Source organism: Sphaeramia orbicularis, chromosome 7 (genome assembly GCF_902148855.1).
Source record: "Sphaeramia orbicularis chromosome 7, fSphaOr1.1, whole genome shotgun sequence".
NCBI lineage: Eukaryota > Metazoa > Chordata > Actinopteri > Kurtiformes > Apogonidae > Sphaeramia > Sphaeramia orbicularis.
In genome coordinates this window covers 28,641,118-28,659,892 of record NC_043963.1, presented here as the reverse complement: position 1 = coordinate 28,659,892, position 18,775 = coordinate 28,641,118, and the positions used below count along the sequence as shown (strand labels likewise).

Genomic DNA, 18,775 nt, shown 5'->3' with positions numbered 1-18,775 from the left:
TATTAAAGGAATGGTCCTCTCTCTAATGATAAGCCTCTGGAAGAATATATCATCTGGATGAAATATGGAGATAATGCACCTTTGTCTTTTTGTTATGATGGTAAGAACATCTATAAGCTGCTGGTCTAACTGAACAGAAGAACTGAATACTTCATAGATTGTAATAAGAACTGTGTTTTAAATAACTATACAGGTGTGTAAATAGAGCTGGACGTTTGCAAAATATTCAATCGCAATTTTTTTTTCTTTAATGTTAAGCAAGATTTATAATTGTATTGAATTATTTTCTGGCTAAATTTTATTTAACCTTTATTTAACCAGGTAAGTTAGTTGAAAACTGATTCTCCTTTTCAATAACACATGAATATTTGAACTGAAGACAAAGCTTGATTAAAGGAAATACTCTTTCTTTACTAAAACTATATGAAACATTTTCATCAGAATATTAACAAGAAGTGAATATTTTTGTAAAGATACACTGAACAAAAATATAAACGCACCACTTTTTTTTTGCTCCCATTTTTCATGAGCTGAACTCAAAGATCTAAAACTTTTTCTGTGTACACACAAGGTTTATTTCTTTCAAATATTGTTCACAAATCTGTCTAAATTTGTGTTAGTGAACACTTCTTCTTTGCTGAGATAATCCATCCACCTCACAGGTGTGGCATATCAAGATGCTGATTAGACAGCAGGATTTTTGCACAGGTGTGCCTTAGGCTGGCCACAATAAAAGGCCACTCCAAAATGTGCAGTTTTATCACACAGCACAATACCACAGATGTCACAAGTTTTGAGGGAATATGCAATCGGCATGCTGACTTCAGGAATCTCCACCAGAGCTTTTGCCTGTGAACTGAATGTTCATTTCTCTGCCATAAGCCATCTCCAAAGGTGTTTCAGAGAATTCATGAAGAAGACTGTGCGAGGAAAATGGTGGTCACACCAAATACTGACTGGTTTTCTGACCCCCCTGGACCACCCAATACAGTAAAAGTGCACATTTTAGAGTGGCCTTTTATTGTGGCCAGCCTAAGTCACACCTGTGCAATAATCCTGCTGTCTAATCAGCATCTTGATATGCCACACCTGTGAGGTGGATGGATTATCTCAGCAAAGGACAAAGGTGAAGTGCTCACTAACACAGATTTAGACAAATTTATGAACAATATTTGAGAGAAATAGGCCTTTTGTGTACATAGAAAAAGTTTTAGATCTTTGAGTTCAGCTCATGAAAAATGGGAGCAAAAACAAAAGTGGTGCGTTTATATTTTTGTTCAGTGTAAAAAGGCCTCCAGAGAAAAAATCTTAATTTTTGGATTTAGACCTTCTTTGCTTCTTTCAGAAAATAAAACCTTAATGATAATTTGATATATTGCAGAGTTGTATTTTAACTCAATTAATGAGATTTTCTGACTTCACTGACAAGGAACTAAGCTGAGAGAGCATACAGATAATATACTTTAAACTTTAAATTAATTAATAAATTATTATTATTATTATTATTATTATTATTATTAGTTTAGGGAGATTTTGTCTTGCATTTTCTTTATTTTTAATTTTATGTTAACAATAATATTCATCATTATGTAATAAATTCATAAACAGTAATGATGATGTTTATATTTTTTGCAGTGTGTGGACGTCCATGCCTCATCCTTGCCTATTTTGCATCGACAGAAGAGGAATTGGATCATAGAATCTTTTGACATTGATGAAGGTTATAAAGGACCTATTCCCTATTCACTGGGCCCAGTGAGTATCTATGAATATGTTTTACAAATATGAATGTGATTTAACACTACCACAAAAAAAAAAAAAAAATGCTGTGGCTGTATGTTGATTCCTTACAGATTAAAGTTGAAAAGAACATCAGGATTTTTGAAATACACGGTCAGGGTTATGACGAGGAGCCCAAAGGTGTGTTCCAGATAAATAAGAGGACAGGAGAGCTCACTGTGCACCGCACCATAGACTTTGAGCAATACAAAAACTTCACGGTAAGACAGAGTTTTATGTTTGTGTGTGTGAGAGAGAGAGAGAGAGAGAGAGAGAGGCGTGAAGGGCTGAACCATGATGTGACGTTTGCTTTCTTTTGGATTACAGCTGACATTTCAAGCATTTAGAGAAAACAGGTCCATTGACACAAAACTAGGCATTGAGATAACAATTAAGGATTCCAACGACAACCCTCCACTGTTTGAATCTGAAAAGTATGAGAATAGTATCAAAGAGTCAAAAGCACAAGGTAACATGCTTATGGATGTTTTCCTGATATTTACTGTGCATAAAGTACATAAAAAACAAATAAAAGAAATGTGTCTTTCTCTGAACAGGAACTAAAGTGGTCACTGTGTTCGCAAAAGACAGAGACACCACAAAGGAATTTAGAACATTTGATCTGCGAATAGTATCTGTCACTCCTAAACCATCTGACCTTGAGTTCTACCTGACCCAGAATGATGACACAGGATCTATTTCATTCAAAGGTTGTTTGGACCATGAGGTGAGCAGAACTGTTGGTTGATACAAGGATGATCAAACTAAATGTTTTGCTGAGACCCAGGAAAGTAAAGATTTTGACTTCTTTACATCCAATAATTGCCTTGATTGGAAACAGCATGATGCACCAATTTTTTTTTTTTTTTTTGAATGTCTTTCACGGTGGACAACGTTTTTATTTTAATTTTAATTTTTTTTTAACCCATAAAGACCTAGTGGCACTTATCTGGCAGTTCCAACTATGTTTGCCTTTTCTTAAATGATTTATTATTATATTATCCTCTGCATTTTGTGTTTTTTTGGGGGGTTTTTTCAGTGAAAATCAGGTATTTTCCTATATTTCATTTACTGATCTTGTAGATCAGGGGTGTCAAACATGTGGCCTGTGGGCCAAATGCGACCCGCCAAAAGTTCCAGTCCGGCCCATGGGATGGAAGTGCAAAAAATTCCACTGATGATATTAACAGTTAAGGTCGTCAAAATCATTTTAGTTCAGGTTCCACATACAGACCAATGTGATCTCAAGTAAAATAATATCATAATAACCCATAAATAATGACAACTACAAATTTTCTTCTTGAAAAATTATGTGGAAAAAAATATAAGTGAAAAAAAAATATTACGCTATGAAAATATTTACATTTACAAAACTATCCTTTCACAATAAAATGCAAATAAATACACAAATTAAAACAAATATGAACAACCTGAAATGTGCAGTTTTAACAATATTCTGTTACTAAATGTTTTGTGCATTTATAGATCCACTGTGATTGTAAGTTGTGTTAATAAGCTGAGATGTAATATTACAGAAATTGTTTTTTATTTTAGGTCCAAACTCCAAAATTTTAATAATATTATAATTATATTTGCCTCTTACCAAATTTTTAAGTAACACTGTGTGTAATGTACATGTATAAATAATAAGTTGAGGCATAACATTGTTAAAATTGAACAAATTTTTTAAATGAAATTTCAGTTTTTTTCAGGTTATTCTCATCTTTTTTGTAAAATGTAAATATTTTCATAATACAATGGGAGTTTTTGTACTAATACAAAGAGAAAAACTTGGAGTTGGCATTATTTATAGGTTATTATGTCATTACTTTACTGGTCCGGCCCACCTGAGATCAAATTGGTCTAAATGTGGCCCCCGAACCTAACTGAACTTGACACCCCTGTTTTAGACGTTCACAAAAGCTCAGAATAAAAGGTGAAGGTTATTATATCAGAAAAAGAGAAAACTGAAAATAAGTGACTTTTTCAGTAAAATATATCATTAACTGAACATAAACCAAGTGTCTCCATCCACTGTCATTGATCCAAGTCCATCAGTGCTGCAGAAGATGACAGCGTTTCCATGGTAACTACGGAGCCTCTGAACATCCAAATGGGTCATATCTGATGACCATGAAAAGATGACAAACTGTATTTTACTACAATTATTTACATGTACTGATAGGATTAATGGATCAACAGGTGTTAAACAGTTCAGATCAGTAGATTCTTTTGGTTGCCAGTGGCTGTTTGGGTCTTTATGGGTTAAATAAAGCTGTGAAAACACATAAATGCATTGCTGGATCTCAGGAGGTTAAAGAATTTGACATATATATAACATAAATATCAATTCTTTCAACACTTCTGTATACACAACAGAAAGCAGAAAAATACACCATTATAGTAGAGGCCAAAGATCACGGAGAAATACCGCTTTCCAGCTCCTGCTCTGTCGTAATAAATATAGAAGATGGAAATAACCACCTTCCTGTGATCACAGGGCAAACGGTGAGTATCTCCTTCCTCCAATTACCTCAGTTATGTCAGTCACTTAAAAGACTAGATTTTTCCATTCATTTTAATTCATTTTCTATTCCAGGGTTCAAAACGGGTGAAAGAAGGAGAAAAAAATGTCCTTGTCTCACGTCTGCAAGTCTTAGATGAGGACACTAACGGTTCATCAGCCTGGAGAGCGAAATATACAATTCAAGGAGACTCCAACAGTAACTTTGAAATCAGGACTGATCCAGAGACAAATGATGGACTTCTGTATGTAATAGAGGTAATGTTTTCCTGTGATTAGACATATAAATATTTGTCTTGTCAAATTCTGATGATGAAACTCAAATCTAGATCCTGAAACTCTTTTTGATCACACTTATACTCATGTCTGGTTCAAAAACAAGGAAGAAATATTTGACCAAGACAAACTATGTACTGCCGTTCCTGTTTAGAATGGTTATGCAAATAGTCATGAAAAAAATTATTAGACTATCAAAAGTCACCAAAAACAATGGTTATGCAATCAAGTACTAACTCCTGTGTGTGTCATGTGACTAAAACAGACAGAAAAGAAAACATGGAATGCCTAAAAGCACTGTTTTTGGTAGTACAATGCCATAGCTATTGATGGAAAAACTGAAGTGATTTTGGTTATTATCAAGAAAACATCAAAAATGGTTAAATATCAGCTCTGAAATTAAACTCTTAGGAGCTATTTTTATTGTTATCATTATATTTGTCCAAACAAATGTACCTGTAGTTGTACCAGGCATTAAAATGAACAAGAAATTGAAGAAAACAAGGGGTGGTCTAATTTTTACCGCAACTGTATTTCAGCCTTTTTTTTTTAATTTTTGTTTTTTTATTTTATAAATAACCATACCCAATTTACTATAAAACAAGGACTGCTTTTGACGACAGTGCTTTAGCTTCGGGCAGTGCTAGCAATTTCAGCATCAAGAGTCAGACTCATGGATGTTTTCCACACAATGTTTCTTTATCCCACTTTTAACTTCCTGTGGTATTGTAATGCTTATTCAATGACAGAAAGGCTACATGAATTCTGTCCAGCCTTACTAGGACTTGATGGGAGAGTCGAACTATAAGGCACAGTCTTATATCCCAAATAATCTCAACTGGGTTAAAGTTTGGACTCACATGCACATTGGCCAATTTATATTGAATAATTATGCCTCATGCTTCTTGAACTACTCCTACACAAGCCTTATGAACCAGATAAATCCTGATGTTGTGCAAACGTTATGCTCTTTAAAATAAATAAGTAAATGAGAAGCTAATCACTGTATCAGCCAGGGTTAAGAAACATGTCAACTACTGCTGTAATTATGCAAAGGGAGGCCCTTAACTATTTGCTTTGTTAAATCCAGGAATGGATCTGTTCCATTAGCCATGTATTGTGGAAACTGTCTTCATGTTATATAATGTGAGCGCACATATACTTACTAGGGCTGTCAAAAGTAACACATTAACACGGCTTAATCCATCATAATGATTAATCTGATTAAATATTTTAATGCAATTAACCCATCTGCAGCGCAGAATGACTCTGAATGTCTCTGGCAGTGCATTTGGGGCAGTTTGTCCAAGTAGAGTTTGCATCATGCATGTGCAAATGGGCAGTTGGTCAGGTAGTGACAGACAGCAGAACCAACCCATAAAGATAGAAGACACTGAACAGCATGTTGGCCCTCTAGATCACAGGTGTCAAACATGCGGCCCGGGGGCCAAATCTGGCCCGCCAAAGGGTCCAATCTGGCCCGTGGGATGAATTTGTGAAATGCAGAAATTACACTGAAGAAATTAACAATCAAGGATGTTAAAATCATATTGGGTCAATTGAATCTAAAGTGGGTCAGACCAGTAAAATACTATCATAATAACCTATAAATGATGAAAAAGGCAAATTTTTCTCTTTGTTTTAGTGTAAAATAATTTATATTACACAATAATGTTTACATTAGCAGACTAGGCTTTTACAAAAAATGTGAATAACCTGAAATATTTTATGAGAAGTATGTGGAATTATACCAATATTCTGCCTGTTTCTAAATGTTTTGTGTATTTCCACTGTGATCTGTAAGTTGTGATGCGTATGTATAAATGATAAAGTAAGGTGTAATACTGTTAAAATTGCGCTTAATTTTCTTAAGAATTCTCAGGTTGATCACATTTGTTCATGTTGTGTTCAAGTACGGTTCGTAGATGTAAACATTTTCGTTACGGAATTTGACTTTTTTCACTCAAAAACACAGAAAAAAACTTTGGAGCTGACATTATTTATAAGTTCTTATCTTATTATTTATATTATTTTACTGGTCCAGCTCACTTCATATCATATTAGGCTGAATGTGGCCCCTGAACTGAAATGAGTTTGACACCCCTGCTCTAGATGGAAATATGAGGACAAAAAAAACCCAAGATGGAACAGGTGTTTCAAGTTGTTTTGTTGAAACTGTTAAAGGTGTTTAACCCTCAGAGGGCCACGGTCACAGCCCCGTGACTCAGTCACATGACATTTTCAATACGTCATTACGTCGTAAGTAGATCATGTAGACCACTGCGGACAATTGCATTCAAAAGTGTGGACTTGGGGTATGACAAAACAGGAGAAAGAGCCTATGTAAAGATAGGCTTCTTTGTCAAATATTTGAGTATAGTTTTAATTTATTGCAATTTTGATTCTATATACCTAGTATTTGGAACCAATATTCACTTTAAAAGTCTTTGAAAAGGTTTGTTAAGCATATTTGTGTTATTTATGCAATAAATTATGTACATTTTTCAAATCAGATTTCATATTTTTTGAGTCTTTTGGCCTTTTGCATTGATATAGGTAAAAGTGAAAAAATAATTGGCAGATGAGACAGATGAAGTTGTGCTGAAAAAACAAGATACCAAACATGGGTACAGTAAACACTTCTTTATATAGTATAAAAAGGCAAAATCAAAAGTACTGAAAAACAGCCATAAAAAGCTCAGACCACTAAAGGTTAATAAACACATTAAGTGCATGTATAGTCCCTTCTTTCTTGAGTCTGTTTGCTCATGCAAAATGAAACGTGATTAATATAGATTAAAAATGAATGACATTTAATTGTGATTAATCGAAATTAATCCACAGCAACCCTGTGATTAATCTGATTAAGCACTGTAATCATTTGACAGCACTAATATTTACATATCTGTCTTGATCGCTTCTTCTCTCACAGCCTTTGGACTACGAGCAGGGCAGTGTGAGGAATGTAACTGTAAGTGTAGACAACGACATCCCCTATTACTCATGCAAAGTGCTGCGTCGCACCACCACTGGTCTTTGGAACGTGCACACTGTGGGCGGCTCCTCTGTTTGGACTCCTCACGAAGCATCCTCCATCAATGTGACAGTCACTGTGGAGGACGTCAATGAGCCTCCCGTCTTTGAAAAAGACTACAAGAAAGTTATAGTTGCTGAAAATGTTGATACCGGAAAGTATCTTGAGACATTTACAGCAACAGACAATGATTTTGGGAGTAAAAATAAAGTTGTGTAAGTCAGACTGTCTACGCAAACATAAGACATGAACATTTGTCACAAAAAACTTGTCTTACGGTAAACATTTGTGTGTTGCAGGTATAAAAAAGGAAAGGACCCGGCTGACTGGGTTGTAGTAGATCCTGTGACTGGAAAAATAACCACAAAAACCACCATAGACAGAGAGTCATCCTTTGTGAACGGCAGCATCTATGAAGTCACCATATATGCTGTGGACAACGGTGCGAATTTAGAATACAGACAGACAGACAGACAGACAGACAGATAGATAGATAGATAGATAGATAGATAGATAGATAGATAGATAGATAGATAGATAGATAGATAGATAGATAGATAGATAGATAGATAGATAGATAGATAGATAGATAGATAGATAGATAGATAGATAGATAGATAAACAGGATCAACAGTACAGTGCAAAAATAAATTGTAATGTGCAAAGTAACATGTAATTTTTCAGTAAGGTAAAGGTGGATACATATCAGTGAAGTGCATAGTGGAAATATGTTTATATTTGTTAATAGTCACCAGGGGTGTAAGAAAATATCGGTATCGCAATATATCACGATATTTCACTTGACGATACTGTATTGATATCAAAAAGTACTGTATTGATATTTTTAGGTATTTATTCCAATGCAGATATGGCAGAGGTTAATTTTTGTTTTCTGTTTTTCCAGCTCTTTTATTTCTATATTCACATGGGTATTTTACTTTTTTATTCCTATATTCACATGGATATTTTACTCTTTTATTTCTATATTCACATGGGTATTTTACTCTTTTATTTCTATATTCACATGGGTATTTTACTCTTTTATTTCTGTATTCACACAGGTATTTTTCTCTTTTATTTCTATATTCACATGGGTATTTTACTCTTATTTCTATATTCACATGGGAATTTTACTCTTTTATTTCTATATTCACATGGGTATTTTACTCTTATTTTTATATTCACATGGGTATTTTACTTTTTTATTCCTATATTCACATGGGTACTTTACTCTTTTATTTCTATATTCACATTGGTATTTTACTCTTTTATTTCTATATTCACATGGGTATTTTACTCTTTTATTTCTATATTCACATGGGTATTTTACTCTTTTATTTCTATATTCACATGGATATTCTACTCTTTTATTTCTATATTCACATGGATATTTTACTCTTTCATTTCTATATTCATATGGGTATTTTGTTCTGTTGTTTGTTTACTACAAAAGTACTATTGTGATACTGCAGGTCATAAATGTATTTTTTTAAACTGATAACGCTGTATTGTTAAATAATGAATATTTCAATAATCCAAAAAGCACTTTTGACTGTCTGAAAGAGGCAAATGTTTGTTTATGTTTATTGGGAATGCACAAAAATAATGTTCTGATGTTGGATGATTCAGGGACTGACCACTATGGATTCTTTTCGCAACAGAATACGAACATTTAAGCAGGATTTTAAACTGTAATGTCTGTAAAACATTGTTTATTTGTGTGGTTTCTTTTGTACTGGTAAAGCCACATGTTAAAACTTTATTTATTCAAATACTACACTAAAAGTTTTTCCAGGAAATAATCTTTTAAAAAAAGAAACAAAACAAAAAATATCGCCTTGTTAACAGTATTGTGATATATCGCGATATATCGTATTGTCATCCTAGTATTGTGATTTGTATTGTATCACCAGATTTGTGCCAATACACAGCCCTAGTAGTCACAGTTTTTAAATCAGACCACTGAATACAAAACTATTTCTGGTCACTAGGTCAACCACCATTGTCTGCCACCGCAACCCTCCACCTCTACGTCACTGATCAGAATGACAATGCTCCGTATCTGGGGAATACCACCATATACATGTGCCAGTCTGATGGACCTTCCATATCCAACATCACAGCATTCGACCCAGATGGACACCCCTATGGTGGTCCTTTCGTTTTTAAACTCCTGGGGGACGTCAAGGGCAAGTGGACGGTTGAACCTGAGAAAGGTGAGTGTTACTGTCACTGCCATCATGGTAGCCTTTTTGTTTTTTTACTAATGAATGATTGTGACTCCACCTGTTGACTTTGTATCTGTAGGGTACTCAGTGAACCTGGTGAAGGAGCCCACTGTCCACTCAGGACACCATGAGCTGATGATGGAAGTGTCTGACAGTCAGGGCAAGTCCTCCGTCCACAGCTTCTCAGTCACTGTTTGTAAATGTTCAGACGTGTCCAGACCAAACTGTTACGTCCGCAGAAGTGCAGGCCTCATAGCACCACAAGCACTTGGGATAGTTTTTTTCACCCTGCTACTGTTCGCAGGTAAAATGCAAGTCCTTAATATGGTGATTATTGTGAAAGTATATAATACATGCTGAATTTAAAGGGGTCATATTTTTCTAAACCTACTTTATTAGTCTTTGGTTCATTTATTTGTGTATTTGGACCCTAATAGTTCAAAAAGTTTGAATTTGAACCCTCCAGGTGCTGCAAAGCTATCGTTATATTCATTTTTGCAAAAATCGAGTGGATTTCTGCAACCTGTTTTAATTCCTGCTTAATTTGTTACATTTTATAACTAGTTACATCATGACATTTGCACATATAAGGTCAAGACTTCCGACGAACATTTTTCAGACTACGACAAGTTTTTATCAGCAGCAGTGGTTGTAGTCCATACTGAAAATATGTCCAAACTTCAAGCCGATTACCTAAAATATTCAGTTGTTGGTTGAACAGGACAGAGCAGCACAGCCAACAACCTGGAGGGGGCGGGGCATGAAGTGGCTCATGTGCATTTAAAGGGCCAGTGCTCAAAATGACCTTTATGGTGTCATTACTCAGAAATAGGGTTGAAGATGGACCTGTGGAGTTGAATTAATGAAGAATTCAGACCCAAGGATAGTGTAGGTTTTCCAATATAATCTTCCACCGGAGCTTATGGCTGACTTGTGTTGCAAAAAGTGTGTCCTCCACAAAAGTTTGTCTTCTCAGATTTATTGAACAAAAACACAAAAAAACAAAAAGCACATACATACAAGAATCCACTGCGTACGTTATTCTTTCCACAACAGTCAGAACACGGTCCAACACGGTTAGAAAAACCATGAGCTCTTCTCGGCTCTAATGCCGTATACCCCCCAGGCACATAGCACCCCCCCCCCCCCCCCCCCCCCCCCCCCCAAGCTAGTGCAACTTCTGAACGCCACAGGCTCCCACATCCATCCACCCATCCATCCTTAGTAACTTGCCCACACATTGACACAAAACAACCAAAACAACATGACTGTGCAAATAACAATGCAAAAATCAAAATTCAATCATGCAACACCTCTTCAAATGCAACCAAATTATAAGATTACCAATCACCAATCAATAACAGAACCAAAATTGTCATCAATTACACAAACCATGCACATGGCACCTATACATAGTATTTACAGTTTATGGAGACCACAGGGAAATGTTTTAAAATGCATAATTCCATTAAAAAAAAAAAAAAAAAGCAAAATATCACTCCTTTAAAGATTAAAATACGATAGTAAAAATGCATGTTAAAGTGTATTATTCAATTTATTAAAATGACATTAATTGTGAATATTTGGATTATGATATATTTGTGATGTTAAAATAAATAGCTCCATTATACACATGCAATGCATTTTGCTTTGATTTTCAGGTATTTTACTACTGGCTTTTCTGATGTCATGTAAAAGACAGAAATTTCCCATCAAATATGGAGAGTCAGAACAACATCTGATGAAATCTAACATGGAACATAAAGGAAATGACTGCATGGTAAGTGTATTGACAACCTGTACTTCATTATACCAGCTGGCTAATACAAGCAAACAATAAAAAAACATTTTTTTTTTTTTTTTTTATTATTTTTTATTTGTGTTTATTTTCTCCAAGTTGGATTTAAAATCTAAAAATAAATGTAAATGATATACCGTAACAAAATGGAAAAATGTTGAAATGAAAATTCATTGTCGCTATAGGTGATTTTGCCAAACCCAGGATTCAGCAATAATAACACACAAATAATAACAACAACGAAGACAACAGTAAGTTCTATATCATATTTGTCTCTAATAAGTCTCAAAGACTATACAAGCCTATAATATATTCAAGTATTTCTTGTCCTTTGACAGCAGGGAAATTCTAGTTATTCTGCATGTTTCTTCCACTTTTTTTCTATTTATTGTCAGTGTTTTTTATAGGGACAAATATATATTTAAGTTTTACATGTTTGTTTTTCCAGTTTGGAGCCTCACAAGGCCATTCAGCAACACATAACAGAACTGTTTTAGAAGAGAGGTCTACTCGGGAGGATGTCACTCGATGGGTATCGTATTTATCATCATTTTTTTAACCCATAAAGACCCAAACATCCACTGGTGACCAAAAGCATCTACTGATCTAAAAAGTGTAATACCCATTGATCAACTAATCCTATCAATACATGTAAATAATTCATGTAAATGCAGTTTGTTGTCTTTTTATGGTCATCAGATATGACCCATTTGGATGTTCAGAGGCTCCGTAGTTACCATGGAAACACTGTCAGCTTCTATAACATTGATTTACCAGTAAAACCCATGGAGTTGGATCAATGATAATGGATGGACACACTTGTTTTTATGTTCAGTTATTGATATCTTTGCTGAAAAAGTCACTTTTGTTTGTTTGTTTTTTCAGTTTCTGATGTAATAACTCTGAGCTTTTATGAAAATCTACATGATCAGTAAATCAAATATAGGAAAATACATGATTTACACTGAGAAAACATAAAATAAGGAGGATAATATTACAATCAATGGTGATAAATCACTTAAGTAGGGTTACGATAAGGTAAGATAAGATAAGATAAGATAAGATAAGATAAGATAAGATAAGATAAGATAAGATATACCTTTATTAGTCCCACAAGAGGAAATTCCAGGTTTACAGCAGCAAAGTACAAAAGCACACAAAAGCAAAGGAAGTGCAAAAACAAGATACACACAATCAAGAAAGCTATATTCGATGGCCAAAAAACAAAACCTCCTATCTGCAAATTTTTAGATTTTGAGTTTTTACATTAAATGGTGAGAACAAGGATGACTCCACATTTTCAGTCTATCTGCAAGATAATCCCGCCCTTTCTTATGACACGAAGGTCACCTGAAAACAACAACAAAGATCATACTATAATAAAACTAAACGTTTTTTTTTTTGTTTCCTGAAAAAAGTGCTTTTTCAGATAGGAGGTTTTGTATTCTGGCCATTATGCATTATTTACAGCTGTGCACATGCTGATCATGCAACAAGTTTATTGCACGCTTTGCTGTATTATTTATTGTAAATAATGAGAAAAATTAATTTGGGAACAGCCACAAAAGTAGCACTGGGTCTTTATGGATTGAAAAGTGTAGGCAAATGTCAAGAAATCAATGACAATCTGCAGGTAATATATTCTACTACAGTACTGTGCAAAAGTCCTATGTCAGCATTAGGTTTAGTAAAGCTATAATGGCCACACATATACATTTCTCTGTCTATGTATTAAGATACAATCTGGATATATGGGAAGTATGTACAGCAGTAAAAACAAGTTTCAGGGAAAAAAAAACAAACAGCTTCTATAAACCACAGTGGTACTATTTAGTGTGACCTCCCTTTGAACTTAATATCTCTTTAACCTTTTTGTTCAGACAATATGATATTTACTGTATAATTTTTTAAAATGTTTTGTACCAGGTTTCATTCAACATAGATGTCTCTAACTCAGGGGTGTCAAACATGTGACCCGGGGGCCAAATCCGGCCCGCCAAAGGGTTCAATCCGGCCCGTGGGATGAATTTGTGAAATACAAAAATGACACTGAAAATGTTAACAATCAAGGATGTTAAAATAATTTTAGGTCAATTAATTCTAAAGTGGATCAGAACAGTAAAATACTATCATAATAAACTATAAAAAATGAAAACTGCAAATTTGTCTCTTTGTTTTAGTGTAAAAAATGTAAAATTACACAAAAACGTTCACATTTACAGACTAGTCTTTTACAAAAAAAAAAAGTGAATATCTGAAATGTCTTAAGAGAAGTATGTGGAATTTTAATAATATTTGTCCTGTTATTTAATGTTTGGTGTATTTGTAGATCAACTGTGATCTCTAAGTTGTGATTCACGTGTATAAATGATAAACTAAGGCGTAATATTTTTAACATTGCACTTATTTTACTAAAGAATTTTCAGGTTGTTCATATTTGTTCATGTTATGTTCAAGTACAATTCGTAGATGTAAACATTTTAATTACGGAATTTTCAATGTATTTTTGCATGTATTGTAGAATATTTAAGCATATTTAAGTGTATTTTTGTGTGTCTTGTAGGATATTTAAGCATATTTAAGTGTATTTTTGTGTGTCTTGTAGGATATTTAAGCATATTTAAGTGTATTTTTGCGTGTATTATAGGATTTTTAGCATAATTAAGTGTATTTTTGCATGTATTGTAGGATATTTAAGCATATTTAAGTGGATTTTTTATTTTACGGAATTTACTTTTTTCACTCAAAAGTTCTTATCCTATTGTTTATATTACTTTACTAGTCCGGCCCATTTTATATCATATTAGGCTGGATGAGGCCCCTGAACTAAAATGAGTTTGACACCCCTGCTCTAACTGTTTATGCTGCTTCTTGTTATGGGGTCAGGGGTCACATTAAATAGTGACTTTAACCTTTAGAACCCATTTAGTTCACTTTTTTGTGTCTTTTAAAGCTATACACCTATTCCCTGTATTTTCTTGTTGTATCTGAAGAAAATAGAATGAGATAGAAATATGTGTGTGCATTTTAACTCTGCAAAAACAACAAAACTAAAGGTGGACTAAGACTTAACTGCACAATACTGTATGTGTCAATCTGTGTCAGTGCATTCATTATGGATATTCTTATGTTTCCAGTCAATGCGTGTAAAAACAAGACAAGGAATGAGTAGTACTCTGGGAAGCCTGGGCCAACATCGTAGAGGTTATGAAGACAGATACAATATAAAGGTACTGTAATCTGTACTGCACTTTATTATTTTTTCATTATCAGTTCTTTGTCTAATACATCTTCCATTTTTACCCCACCCCCCCATAGGGGAGGCAAGGGGTATTGTTTTTGTTTTGTTTGTTTGTTGTTTGTTGTTTGTTTGTTTGTTTGTTGTTTGTTTGTTTGTTGTTTGTTTGTTGTTTGTTTGTTTGTTTGTTAACACTCTAGCAACAAAACTATTGGTTGAATTCATACCAGTGAACCAGAATCAAGGTTATTATTGTAAACGAAATGATGAAAACTAGAATTGAAAAAACATTTTCGTTAACTGAAATAAATAAAAACTATACTTAAAAAAAACAAAAACAATAACTAACTGAAACTGTATTGTGTACTTATAAAACTAACTAAAATGTGTAAAAATTATGGATAAAATTCCCTTCGTTTTTAGGTTTTGTCAATGTCGGATTGATATGAAATTGATTTATTTCACTCCAGTAATTTTAGCTGCTGGCACCGTACGTCACTTCACAGTCCGTCAGTTGGTTTGGAGTCGTCTTCTGGTCCCCACTGTACCTGGAAATATGGCGACTAAAGCAGCAGAGTCCTATCTGGGATTTATATGAATACGACGGAGAGGAAGAGAAAAAAGTCAAACTAATATTAAAACTAAATTAAAACTAAGCATTTAGAAAAAAACCCAAAAAACTTAAATCTGCTCTAAAAACTAATTAAAATAAATGAATTAGAGGAAAAAAAAAACTCAGAACTAAATAAAACTAAACTATAATGAAAAATCCAAAACTATTATAACCTTGGCCAGAATAGATGTCATTACATTTTGGGAAAAGTAGGTCAAAGTTCAAAGTTTTTATTAATTTTTAAAATCTGTCTTCTTTTCCCATTTACTTATAATGAGTGAAATTTCAAATGTTTATAAAAACATCAATTTTGTTTCAATTTATTTCAAACTTCGCACATATATAAAGGCAACTGATATGCTGACATTAGCAAACGATGCTAAAATAAGCTACAGTATGTGCGAGGGGCGGGGTTTGTTGTGCCTGACACCATTTGTTTCTTTATATTTTGACAAGATAAATTGAATTTTATGTTTAACATTGATATTGTTTTTTTAAATGAGTGAATTCATTCACCTTTGTCATTTCCCAGGCCTGGGAACATCGCATAAATTCTGGACATTATGACGCACTCTTTCGGGAAACAATGCTCAATACTCTAGCAAAGGTAATTATAACAAAATTAAGAAAAAAATTGCAATTTAATGTGTGTGTGTGTGTGTGTGTGTGGGCTTGAAGTATACATTTTTCTGTTTGTGTAATGTTATGCTGCAGGGGATGTACAAACTCCAGGCCCCTGGGGAGGAGCTGGGTCATTATGACCCCCGTGTGTACGCCGAGGAGGGAGTCATGGAGTCCAACTACCAGCTTGATGCCATTTCCATGCCAGACATTTCTTTTGACCCTGACTTGTACCGGGGCTTGGAGGCCCAATTCAGTACTCTGACTTCCATCTGCTTTCCTAATGCTAAGTCCAAACAGGAAAATCACCTGAATCATGTTAAGACTCAAAGCAGTGAAGTGAGTAGAATCACAAATTATAGGTAAATATCAAAATATCCGCCTGTAGATCACTGGATTAAAGGCTGTTTGTGGCCAAAGGTTTTGTCAGTGACACATATATAGGTTTTTTGTGTGCTTCTGTTTTTGTTTTTTGAAGATTTTTATTAATGAAGAACAATTATTACCAAGAGTGTATAAAGTACTTTCTGATGGTAAATAACACTAACCTACATTTACAGAAGTCACTTTGCTTTTAAAATGGGCAAAAATAAAGTAGAAGAATTACTTAAAGGTGCGGGAGACTTTTGTCAAACCCCAGTCATATCCTCTGTGTCACAAATCCATAAGTCTTTCTGTGATAACTCACTTGAATCTCAACAATTGAACAATTTCGAAGTGCCATCCACCGTAAACAAACCATTTCTTTACAAACAGAGCTGGGAGGTAACTCGGGCATCTTTGGAATTTTGTTGTGATGTGCACTGTGGGAAGCGAAGGTTCATGCAGCTGCCTGGCAGCGGCAGTCGTACCATATGATATTATATGGCTGCAACAAACACGACACGGAAACGGCTGAAATGCGGAAGCGGAACAAGCGGAGCTCCACCTGGTAGCGGCAGCTGCAACAAACAAGATGCGGAAATGGCTGGAACTCCGTTTCCCTCCAGCTGTTTCCACGTTTCAGCCGTTTCTGCGTCGTGTTTGTTGCTGCCATATAATATCATATGGTTGCACGGCTGCTGCCGCTGCCAGATGGCTGCGGGAACCTCTGCTTCCCATAGTACATGCCGCGACAAAATTCCAAAGATGACCGAGTTACCTCCCGGCTCTGCTTGTAAACAAATGGATTGTTTATGGTGGATGGCACTATGAAATTGTTCAACGTGAGGGAATAGATTCAGGTGAGTAATCACAGAAAGACTTACAGATTTGTGATACTTGGGCTATGACTGAGGTTTGACAGATCTGATGAAAAATTGGTGACGAAAGTCTCCTGCAGCTTGAACCACCTACAGTATAGACTATACAGTAACATTAGGCCAAATATATGGCTGATAAAAGTTATCAGTGGTATCTCTGATCTTTCAAAGTTTACGATTATGTATAAAAATTTAAATATAACTATTATATTTTGTTGTGTTATAGGTTTGTTTTATGCACACAGCCTTACCACACCAGAAAAACTGAATGTAAAGATTTCTGTCTTTTTAATACTCACTGTGTGTTCTATGTCTAACATTAGCCACCTCAGATGATAGTATTTGTAGGAGGCTTTTGTTATAATATTGATGGTAATAAATGTAGAACAGGAGGTATATTCTCCGGAGGTCAATAACATACATACTCACTGTATGAACTCTGACCAAAACTGCACTGAATTTATTGTTTAAAAAAAAACAAAAAACAACCTCTTACTACTACCACTACTGCTGTTAACAATAATAATTACATGACAAAAGGTCAGAAAACATATTTATCTGTCTTTATGTTAATACAGACTTTTAACACTCTGGTGTTCCAATGGTTATTGCAACTGTTTTGATTGAAACCAGACTGAGCGAGAGAACATTTCACCCGTGAGACTGTTTTGAAGTACGGGAAGAACATTTCCTGATGATTCCTTTGTAGAACAAAAGACGTCTACTGTGACAGACATTACACATAGATTTAACCGCTCTCAAAGCATGACAAAAATTGCTTTCTAACCAGCAGTGAAACTCAGACATTATTGTGATCAAATAATAACCACAAAGGTCTATTTAGGTCAGCATAACATTCTCTTCATGCTTTGGAATCTTTTTTCAAAGACTGTATTAAATTTTTTTTTTTCTCATTTTCTTCAGTCTTGAAGTGTTTTTTTTTTTTTTAATATATGTAGGTGCAGCAACTTGCTCTATTCATGTGAACATAAAAAAATGAGTAGGTGTATTTGGAAATAAAAGCCTTCCTTGGAGGTCTGACATGCACTGATGAGCCATAATTCCATGGAAGTTGCACTCACCCATCAGCGTGTCGAACCAGTTTTGTGTTTACTGCAGAGGAAACAAGCGTGGCAAAGGTGTGTGTATTCAGGTGTGTCTGTTCTGGTAAATAACATCATGTCTACCGAAACCACGCCCTCAAACCCGCAGTCTAAATTATGTGTTGTCTGTCTGATATGTGTGAAAATGTGAATAATAACACTGGTCAGCAACAAATTTATTGTTTAAGTTTTTTGAGCTGATTTAGGATAATTTTGGTGTGCTGAATCCAAAAATCACATTCATTTTGCTCAATCAGGTCAACTTTCTGAACTATGCTACATATTGGCTTTTTAACATTTTTGCTTACATTTATGGGCAT

At 34.6% G+C, this 18,775-nt stretch overlaps 1 protein-coding gene across 2 annotated transcripts; it reads left to right on the top strand.

Annotated features, from left to right (window-relative positions):
* Window positions 1-18,399, top strand: LOC115423250 (cadherin-13-like). 2 transcript variants are annotated; one of them, XM_030140029.1, is made up of 17 exons: window positions 1-100; window positions 1,636-1,755; window positions 1,854-2,000; window positions 2,107-2,248; window positions 2,337-2,506; window positions 4,159-4,287; window positions 4,379-4,561; window positions 7,512-7,828; window positions 7,913-8,055; window positions 9,605-9,829; window positions 9,921-10,145; window positions 11,503-11,621; window positions 11,825-11,890; window positions 12,088-12,171; window positions 14,777-14,869; window positions 16,023-16,097; window positions 16,205-18,399. In XM_030140029.1, exons 1-17 carry the CDS (start codon window positions 65-67, stop codon window positions 16,475-16,477), a joined length of 2,547 nt encoding a protein of 848 aa, XP_029995889.1. In that variant the 5' UTR covers window positions 1-64; the 3' UTR covers window positions 16,478-18,399. The 2 variants fall into 2 exon arrangements, with proteins under 2 accessions (XP_029995889.1, XP_029995890.1); XM_030140030.1 differs by lacking the exon at window positions 11,825-11,890.
* The last annotated feature ends 376 nt before the right edge of the window (window positions 18,400-18,775 follow it).